General features: G+C 37.7%; 2 protein-coding genes across 3 annotated transcripts; both read right to left on the bottom strand.

Annotated features, from left to right (window-relative positions):
• Positions 1–286: 286 nt before the first annotated feature.
• Positions 287–6825, bottom strand: LOC109537766 (phosphoacetylglucosamine mutase). Its single transcript, XM_019904647.2, has 12 exons — positions 6612–6825; positions 4507–4577; positions 4100–4229; positions 3600–3736; positions 3315–3507; positions 2971–3100; positions 2724–2912; positions 2556–2654; positions 2348–2505; positions 2100–2292; positions 1924–2047; positions 287–1528 (listed from the first exon to the last, which is right to left on the bottom strand). The coding sequence occupies exons 1-12, from the start codon at positions 6725–6727 to the stop codon at positions 1395–1397; spliced, it is 1674 nt and encodes a 557-aa protein (XP_019760206.2). The 5' UTR covers positions 6728–6825; the 3' UTR covers positions 287–1394.
• An 839-nt stretch (positions 6826–7664) lies between these two features.
• On the bottom strand, positions 7665–10005 carry LOC109537767 (protein CNPPD1). Of its 2 annotated transcripts, XM_019904648.2 has the most exons (7): positions 9783–9998; positions 9619–9715; positions 9052–9257; positions 8866–8994; positions 8656–8797; positions 8250–8423; positions 7665–8198 (listed from the first exon to the last, which is right to left on the bottom strand). In XM_019904648.2, the coding sequence occupies exons 1-7, from the start codon at positions 9816–9818 to the stop codon at positions 7759–7761; spliced, it is 1224 nt and encodes a 407-aa protein (XP_019760207.1). In that variant the 5' UTR covers positions 9819–9998; the 3' UTR covers positions 7665–7758. The 2 variants fall into 2 exon arrangements, with proteins under 2 accessions (XP_019760207.1, XP_048524101.1); XM_048668144.1 differs by having other exon boundaries at positions 8866–9257; positions 9783–10005.
• Positions 10006–10453: the final 448 nt, after the last annotated feature.

Raw genomic sequence — 10453 nt, forward strand, 5'->3', positions numbered from 1 at the left:
GCAATCCTAAAAAATAATGATGATCAATTTATCACCTGCAAATCAACGCTTGAAACTTTCAACAAACACAACTAAAAAAATCCAATTGAAAAACGCACGCACGAAAAACTAGCAGTTGCCTTTTAAGCTCCGTAAACCGTTGTAGAATCATTGGAAATTTGGTATGGTAAAACAGATACCTATCACAAAAACCAGTGGGAACCTTTAGTTAGGCAAAGCGGGAAATTTAAATATCAATAGTTTCGACTTCAGCTGGTTTTAGTTAGTGAAAAAACCGTACACAAAATCTTATAAAACTTTATATTTGATATTAGATATTATTAGACAAAAATATACAAATTGTAAAATATCAACCGTAAACAATAATATACAAAATAGATTAATATATTAATTGCATAACAAAGTAAACTCTTAAACATAAATAAATAAAGCCGATGGCGCTATAAAAATCTTCCAAAACCAACCCGAGTATGGTTTCACTCTAAAAATAAATTATTCGTTTATAAACATAACACTCAGAAGAAACCTTGCTATATAAAGTTGATCCTAACTAAGTAGTGATAATTGATGTGTTTTGCTTAAGCCGAAAGCCTTTGCTTTTTAGACGGATTGCCTTTTCAGACATAAAAAAGATCCCGGCTATATAACTGCCAGAGGCCGCACATTTCAAAATAAAACCTAAAACCTTCTAGCTCCATAGCTTGACTAACTTAAACTTATTATTTAATCGATTAAGAATCCAAGCGTGTATCCTTAAACTAAATTTCGTAAAGATGATAAAAAAAATGTACTAGTTAAAGTCCTACTTAAAAGCGAAAAATTACAATTAAGAAGTCTTTAATGCGTGGATGACTTTCGTTGGAATATAGTTTAATCATCACGGCATATTATGGCTTTAGTCTCAATTTTCTGAGATGTCTTCAATGTTCTTATCACAACATTTACCAAATTATCTTCAGTTCAATTGAAAGTGCATCGCATTATTATTGTGTACAGCACCCATTCTACTTTGGCCAAAACATGTTCATTTTGCGACTGTAAAATATTAAATGTACGAATTTCAAACATGGGATTAACTAACTTAATATTATCAAGGCGTTATGAAAGAAAAACCGAATATATTCATTGCGTTGTGGAATAGATTTGCAACCATTCAAAATGCAACACGCTCTTTTGTTCCTATTGTTTCCCGTTGATTTATTGATTCATTTCGGGGTCAAGGAACACATTTTAAAGAGCGAGCGGTGAGAAACGTATTTCAGAACCCAATGAATGAGCGACTGCTCGAAGTAGTGCCCTTAAACCGTCGAACTTTTGCACATGCTGATCAAAACAGAAGTTCTATCTAAAATGGCATACGAGCTAGCATGATTGTAATTTCGTTACTCGAATCCTTATTCCGAAATCTCCGGAGGACTTCCAGTTCCGCCAGCTAATTCATGCACTATCTTGGCTACTTCGGAGGCCAATTTATCACAATCCTGTCTTGTGGCTGCTTCTGCATATATCCTAACTACATCTTCAGTACCTGGAAAGGAAAAAGGTGTTCATTAATGTACAGTACAGTAGAGGTATTGGATAGAGAAGAAAGCGCGAACCATCGTTAATCTGCACTACTGAAAGAAGCAAAAGATTTGAAGATAAAGAAGAGGATCAGATAGAGGTTTGTTTTATCATTTACAATGCTTAATCTGAAGTCTTAGAAATCGACGTCGGAAGCACAATAATTTGCGCGATTTCTCAATGCATTTGCAAAAAACACACACAAGTTTTTGCCTAAGCAAAACCAGCATTTACGGTATTAATTGTTAATGCGGACGTTAATTTAATACCCAAAGAACTGGAGGCAACATTTGGATCGCTGTAATGACCGTTAGAGCATCCGCTCACGCAGACAAAGAAAAACAGTTGAAAAACACTGACCTGACGGTCGTACAAACGATCTTCCTTTCGAATATTTCGCCACTATTTTATCAATTTCCTCTTGCAGCCCAACGGGAGTAGAGCATTTCCTTTCCGCGTCTGTTGTGCTGATTACGGTGCGATCCTAAAGTGAAATGATAATTAAATCCAATTCAATCTTTTACTCCGCTAATCACCTGGACAGTAACTTTCAATAGACGATTCGGCAGGTCGGCGTAAGCCGCCTCCCACTGAGTAATATCCCAGCCCTTGGCGTGCAAGATGGTCTCGACCAGCAACATGTCCGAAATTGCGTCTCCCACCGTCTCATTAATAATATCGATTATATTAATTAGTCTTGAAGTTGCGTCTTTTTGTTCCCGGGTCAGGCTGAAACAACACCAGCTGAATTAAAAAACTATCCCCATTTCCCGCAGTCGCTTACTTGTTCAGTTGGAAAGCGTTTCTGAGCTTTTCTTTGGCTTCAGCGTTGAAGACTACCGTGCCGTGGCCGTTCGCCTCAAAATACACTCCAATATCGTATTCGAGGGCTTTGTGATGCAGCCATTTAACACCAGTGGGAACACAAGCTACAGGAACTTGCTGAAAGGCATTGGCAAGTCTTACACGCAACTGCAGAGCGAATCGCTTACCAGTTTGTTGGTGATATAATCGGTTGAAGCGCCATTGGCATAGGCAGTCTGAACCAGCCCCAACTTCAATTTCTGTGCCATCCCAGTCTTTTCTAGAATCTTTGAATACATTGAAATTAGTTAGTGAGTGTTCAAGGGGACCTGAATGATCGATTGTCTCGGGAATACCTCCTTTAAATATCCGGCTATGAGGGTGGCTATTCTGTCGCCGTCCATCAGATGAAACTTCCCACTTTCATCCAGATAGTAATAAACCAGCCTATCGGCGTCTCCATCCACTGAACAACATCGAGCGTTTGGAGTTCGAGGTAGGCCAGTCGGAAAGGCTTGTTGGGTTTTGACAAAATCAGCTCCACACTAAGGAGATGGCATTAGAACAAGGGTGTGGATTGGACAATTGCCAAAAGGCTCCTACCAGATAGTTAAGTTTCCCCGAGCCAATAATTTCGTCATTGTACATGTCGATGAGCAAACTGCCTGCCAGACCTTCCTTAAGATACTTGACCTTTTTCGCACCTACACCATTCGCTCCATCATACAGAATGCTAAAATAGAACCAATAGTTTTAGGTAAAGTAAAATTGGCGATTTAATCGGCGTGATCATAAGCACCTAATGGTGATTTTCGGGTTTATAGGCAGTCTTTGATGAGAATCAGAAGCATTCTGGAGATTTTAGCCATGCGTGCCAGCGCAACGTCCGGACTAAATTCCGAAAATCGAGTGTTTAGGCCAAATCGGCAAAGTGACCATTCACATACCTATTAGTGTAATTTCCGTTATTCAACTTCTCGCCCCTGACTTTATTAAAGGCATTAGTCAACTTTCTGTAGTATCCTTCTTCAGTGGGTTGCCCATATGCCCTGTTTGTGTTTTTGCAAACGACAAAATAATGGAGCTGTGGAGTGGTAACTATTCCGTAATCAATCGGTTTACCCCCCATGGCCAATACACCTAAAAAAGTGGATTATTTCGCCGTTAACATACGCCTGAATTTAAGCCCAAGTGGGACTTTAAATGGTTACTTTACAGATTTAAATACAAACCGTCAAATACAGCCTTTGCTAAGCTAGGGCTGCTAGGCCTCGTGTCCTTGCCAACAACAATTTCCGGACGATCGTTCATGTTTTGAATATCGCACTCTTTAATGATGTCGTGTATGACGTTTTCTAATTTATCATCGCTAGAAAATGAACGGCTTTTATGGTGAATGAGCTCACTAAATCAATGATAATTTCAAATCGCATAAAATGGGGCTTGGGAGCTCATCTAGATAAGCTCAGATATGAGCTTTATTGGAAAAAACAATCAATCTTCCAGATAATGGACGTGATTGTCGCAAATCTTATAAGATATTTCGAATTGAAAATTGAATGATAATAGGTATTTTTTAATATTTCTTTCGCTAAACTACATACTCGAAATACAAATTTTATGCAAGCAGATCGTAAAATAGCAAAACTCATGGCCTAGAATAAGTTGCAGGAAAGTATTAGTTACCCTCGCTATTTATTAATACTCGAAAATGCGCAGTGAGGAAACTTACGTAACATTGGCAATTTTAGTGGCCCACTTTTCCCAACTTTGTTCCAACATTTCGCCCATAGGATCCACCAATTTCACCCCATTATCCGGCTCGGGGTTATGCGAGGCCGTAATCATTACACCTATAACAGCTTGGAAAATAAAAAATTGATAAACATTTGATAAAAGCCTTCTGAAAAACAAAAACAAACGCATTCCTCCTTATTTCAAACCGCATGTTTATGCCCAAAGAAAGTATTGTGGCCTTGTGATAAACTCGTTGAAGATCCAAAATAAACCACAAAGATTACGTGTTATCTGGCCTTATATAAATACAAGGCTACTTTCGATAACTAATTAAAGAAATATTGTATAATAGACTATTTACAATTCGTTTTGATCGCAATTAGCTAAGGAAAGTTTAAATACCTTTCTTAAATCGGGCTCGCAAGACGGCCAACAGTCCCATTCGGTACATAACATATTCCAAATCAGTTGCCCTGAAAACACATTCAAAATCAATCCAGTTCATTAAAAGCGCTTCAAAGTTAGGCAATTAAAATCCCATCTTGCCCCCAAGCTCAATATGGGTTAGTCAGTTTATTTAGCTTGCTATGGCACACTTATTTATAATCAGGCACACCTATAGGGGCCGATATTGAAGAAAACTATTGACCTTCTCGTAATGCGATTAAACTGCTCCAATTGTTCCCCCTATGTGGTTTCGTTCATGATATTAATTTGATATACCCGAGAGGTTTTAGAGAAATAGAAATTAAATATTAAATTTTATTTATTGGAATAATTTTATTTATTTTTGGAAATATTGAAGACATTTCCGCATAGATTCAATTCATTCAATTTATAGAAAAGGTTTTAATGATTCCGTTTTCTATCATTTTCGATGTTGAACATATCTGAAAACTCAAGAAATAAATACGGCTCCCGATCGAAGAGGTTCTAATAACCATTTATAAATTTTCAGTCGTTTTTGAGAAGCTTGCAGCTTTGTCAAAAATTCGGAGAATCTGATAAAGTCTATAGCTGATATCTGATAAATAGCTAGAGATAGTCAGTACTTGAAAGGCTCTATCGAAAAGATCTTAATGAGAATTTACATATTTTCAATCGTTTTCAAGATATAAGATCTTGAACTTCGACCTCTACTCAAAATTTGACACTTTTCTAGGTTGATAAAGTTTAACTACGGAACTTATAGCTCAAAACCTACTCCGAGAAATAAGCTCTTAAACTTCAATGGCCCGTTAAATCTTGACTTTTTCTTTTCAAATATTAATAACTTCGGATGAGGCCTAATAAGCTAGGGACAACCGAGACGCTCTATCAAAAAGTCCAAGTTGCCATTCCGACTTTTTCAGCGTTTTTGCGATATACGTTCTTAAACTTCTTAAATTTTAATGTTTTTTCTTCGACCTTTTCACAGGTTAATAATTTCGCCAGTTCTTAGGGCGCTCCATCAAAAGAGCCTTAACGAAACGAAAACTATCGGCTATCGAAAAGGTATGCATGACTGTTGCGATAAATTAAACCATTTCCGAGATATGAAGTCTTAAGCTTGGAGCGCCGCTAAAATTTTGACATTTTTCCTTCTCTCGTTCTTAAGGTTTGAAATTTTTGATGAAGCCAGTCTTTGAGATCAGCTATCGAAGTGGTCACTAGATCTTATAACATTTTCCCCACCGGGTCAGAAAAAGGGCGAAGTCTTACTGAGATCTTTACTTTTTTTATAGCATCATCTAGTTTATAAAATGGTCTTCTAAAACAGTGCTTAGGATGTGGATATTTCCAGTGGTTCCTATTTGAAACATTATTTGCCATTTTTTAAATGATTCAAACGCCCGTCAAATTAATTCTCTTGGGGGCCAAACTCGAGAGCTGCTCCAATTTCCAGCTCAATGCCTTAAATCTTGCACTAAACTCTACATAAACAATACTATCAAGTTGTCCCCATTTTGCTCGCGATTTGCCTTCCTTTCGGCCAATTGAGGCCTATTTAAACAACGCACATGACGAACATAAGGCAGCGAAACAATCATTGCAAACAGTTAATAAATAAAAAGCACGGGTTGCTAATGGATTTGTTGTTTGGTGATGTAAGAAGGGCCCAACTGCATTGCGGTAAAATGCCCTTTGATAGTACGGGAATAATATTTGTTATGTAGGGTGCACCTCCAGGCAAGATGATTCTAGTGTAGCCAACAAAAAGCTTTATAATCCCAGTTAGGTGCTATAATGATAAGCGTCAGTGAAACAAAGGCTTTCGAGATATTTAACCCAAATAAACAGCTGGCTTGGCAATTTACATAACGTGAAGTCTAGCAATATGGTAAATGAAAAAGGGGCTGCAGGTCAACCCCAGTGGGGTTAAATTCCCTGGAAGTGAAAGGCAAAGGTGAACACAAGGGGATGAAACTGTTGGGTTGGGCCTGATGCAGTGAGAGTCTCTGAGTCAAAAAATTTTGGTTGGTGCCACTAGGGGCCCTGCACCCCCTTGATTTAACCTCAAAGCTTACCTTGTCCGGAATCCAGCAGTTCCATATGAGATATCACACTTGACCGTTTTTGGATACATTTCCCTAGCGAAAGCGTACACCGTTCTGCACCTCAACTTATTATTATTATTTGCCATAGTCTGGGTATTGATAAAAGATCGAAAGTTGTTTTTAAGGAAGGCCGTTGACAGGCAGTACAAAGTGGACTTTTGCACCACCGAGTGCGAGCGAGACGGACGATTATGTCAGTCATTGGCCACCGGCGTTGTCGCATGTGGCTGGAATTATTTAGATTCACATTTTTTCAGTTCTTTATCAGTTTGCCCCCATTGGGGGCTTGAAGAATTATTTTTGCTGGCCATCAATAAACACTAATCTCGAAAAACCATTTTAGCTGCCCTAATATTAGCTAGAAGACATGCAATATTTCAGGTAAATGAACAAATCAGCGGAAACTAGGCCTGAAATAACGCAATTAAACCGAATTAAAGCCGCACATCTGCAATTATAAAGCTTCCATTTGAAATTCCAGTTATTTTGAGCGCGCTAAATCTAGAACACATGACAATAACGCAATTAGTCTATGACTAATCACACATCTGGGCGTTGCTGAAGAGTGGAGACTTCACCATCACCTTTCACTTTCGTATAAATAATTAGACAGATGCCCATACAGTTTTAATGAATATTTATCTGGAAATGCGTCATTAAGCTCGTATATGAATGGATATTGTTCTAGCACAGTCTAATACATCACATTGTTCAACGGAATTTTAAAAAAATTGATGGTTCAACCTCAGAAAGTTAAAGAAACGCGCTAAGGCTCCATTAGAAGAAAAATCTCTCACTTGCGTGCTCCTCAAAGTTTTCATAGTTTTTCATTTAAGCAAAACCGCTGAAGACACTCGGTCTTTAAAATATCTCCAGCCTCAAGCAACCTAAATAAGTGCGCCTTACATTGTTCAATAGATCAATGCACTTCATCATAAAACTGAAAACACAGCCGCAATTTTTCCGATTTTTTGGGCAGCATCAAGCTTACAAACGTTTAATTCGTATAAAAACAAAATATGCTTTACTTAAGAAAACATTTTTATAGTCATTCGGAAATAAATGTGTGTGAATAAGTAAAGCAAAGACACTGTTAGTGGCCTCAAAAAATAAGCGCTCAATACATATGGATGCAGGTGAAATAGTTGTAAGCTAGACGCTGTTGTATAGTGTCAATCCACTCCACATGCCAAGACCGTTCCAGCTGATCTTGCAGTCGGGTTTTCGTGGCTCTCCTAATATGGTCCTCTAAATAGGCAAACTTCTCATTAGTCCATGTGCTTTCAAAGTAAAACATGCCGCTGCTGATTACAGGAATTTCCAGGGTTTTAACCAACTGAGACGTCTGAGCCAACCAGTTCATTACAGGAGTATTCCACCAGTCCCACCCAACATTTTGACAATTTTCCATTCCTGCAGCAGTCAATCCTTTTGAATAATTTCGCGTAGGTTCAGTTTTAATAGAAGCCAATAGAATGCTCGCTTTAAACACCTTGACTATATCATAGTTAAAGGACTTTTTCGAATCATTAACCACTGATGATGAAAGATGAATATCTAAAAACCAAATAAGTGAGTATTCAAGTTGCCTTGAAGGGATATTAATACCTTCAATAACCGAGTGGTTGGCAATTGGAAGAACATTTGTTTCGGGATATAAATTGGTAACTCGAATTGAACCTGCCAGAACTACTGATCCAAACATCATGAGTAAGGCGGCAGTGTAGGTTGCTGCTAAAACGACCGTCACTATCACAAAGGTTTGAACTACGTCGTGGAAATCTGAAAATTTACGTTTTATTCCAACGCTAGCAAATACGGTGTTAGTTTTAACAAGAGAAGCCCACAAATAACTCAATATGGGTAAACACACTCAAACAGAGACAAAGTCCTGATCATCAAGCAACAATTAGACCAAAAATGCAGGGAAAAAAGGAAAAGACGAATGGGGGAACACATTAATAAACGGAGTGCAAAACTTCTAGACGTTGACTGCATAGGCTAAAACTATTACCTTTAGACAATATATTTCCTAATGTTTCTAGTTCAGTGTACGTGAAGCACCCTCTGGAAGTTCCTTGTTTGAGAGCCAGTTGCGCTTCTATGTCATTCAGTTTTTTCCAAAAAGCCGGTGAACTAGCAAATAACTCCCAATTCTGAACCAACCATGCAAAAGAAAGGTATGTAAAAATCCCCATCGTAGACACAAAAAACTAAATCTTACTATTGCAGCCAGAAAATCCCGTTCCAGTTTCCCCAACTCCTTATAGGTCATTTCAGAAGACGCAGCCCATTCGTCCATAAACACCTCATCAGATTCCCCATCGTCGAAAAGATACTTTGAAGACACCATCTGAAACCATTCAATGAGCACCTGAAATACATTAACGGTGTCACCAAATAGACTCACTAAAGACACCAGAAACAGATCGGAGGGTGAAGTTCGCTCTAAATAATCAACATTGCAGCGTTTCAATCGTTCAAAGTACAGCATGGCCAGAACTAAGGAACAGGGCGAGACACACGCATTTCTGGATATTTGCGTTGCTGTATCGAGGTGCAGCCGGTCAATGGTTTTACCTTTTTGCACACTGGAGAAGAGTTCGGCAGCCAATTCTAAAACAATTGTAAACTAATGCAAAAACGAAGTCTTGATAACGTAAAAAAACTTAAGATTTTTACATTTCAAATCGCTTTTTTATTAAATTGTGCCCTTTGAAGCTCAATGTTTCATACACATGCGATGAAGAATGGGCTCTATCATAACAAAATAGCTACGTCCGCTAATGCACTTTCGCGTTTGTAAAAAATAGTGACTAACAACAGTACATTTACTGCTCACGACCCTTAAGGGGCGATGCAATGGGCCGCAATATGAATAGACTTTATCCTTCTATAAACTCTCAAACTGCCTAGTGGACATTCTGAGGCATGTAAACTGATGCGGTAAGCCTGAAAAATAGGAGCGGGTGCTCACCTGTTAAAGGCAGGCTTAACCTATCAGTCTTTGGCAATTTTCCATAGTACAAAGTCTTGGTAATCCTGAATAGGTATTTTTGATGATCGCCTATGCCCTACAAATAAGACAAGTTTCTTGGACTTTTTTTTCTTCAATATTTGTTTAAATTGCTGATGTCTTACCTTGTATTGTGGGGCTCCTGTGGATATTTTAGACATTTCCTTTCCGACTGGAATTTTCAAGCGTGTAAAATTGCACCTTTTCTGTAAACGTCAAGGAATCAAATATTATTTTTCTATTAAATCACATGCAACAGTGGATATTGCATTTAATGAGTTAATGGGTTATGAACATAGATGAAGACAACCATGATGGGTGACAGATCATAGTGACAGATTGAAGATTAAAGGAAATAAGATCATAGACACAGATCACAGAGGTTACTCTGTAATCTATTACAAATATTAAAAATAAATTACGAAAATTATTTCATTTGGATCCTGCCACGTTAATACCAGTGACAGGATTTTATTTCAAATCGTCTACATAAAAAAATTAAATTTAAAGTAAATTTCGTAACACCTTCATTATGAATAAAGAAAACCACTTCAACTTCATTTGTGCAGTGCATTAACACATGTAATATGCGCTTGCATATCAATTTCAGATTGCTATTTGAATTACGTAATGCAATACTGGCTAAATTGTCGTAGAATTTAAAATAATGAGAGACACGAAGCCTTCAAGAAAATTGGATTTTTGTTTTTCATTCAAACCAATGTTTAGTAACTCAACTTTAATACAAATTATGCAATTTCGCTGTCGACATATTTTTGTTCGATTAAAATTAAGC

The sequence above is a fragment of the Dendroctonus ponderosae genome, unplaced genomic scaffold, assembly GCF_020466585.1.
Source record: "Dendroctonus ponderosae isolate FM_Combo_2020 unplaced genomic scaffold, Dpon_F_20191213v2 Dpon_F_20191213_7, whole genome shotgun sequence".
Classification (NCBI taxonomy): Eukaryota; Metazoa; Arthropoda; class Insecta; order Coleoptera; family Curculionidae; genus Dendroctonus; species Dendroctonus ponderosae.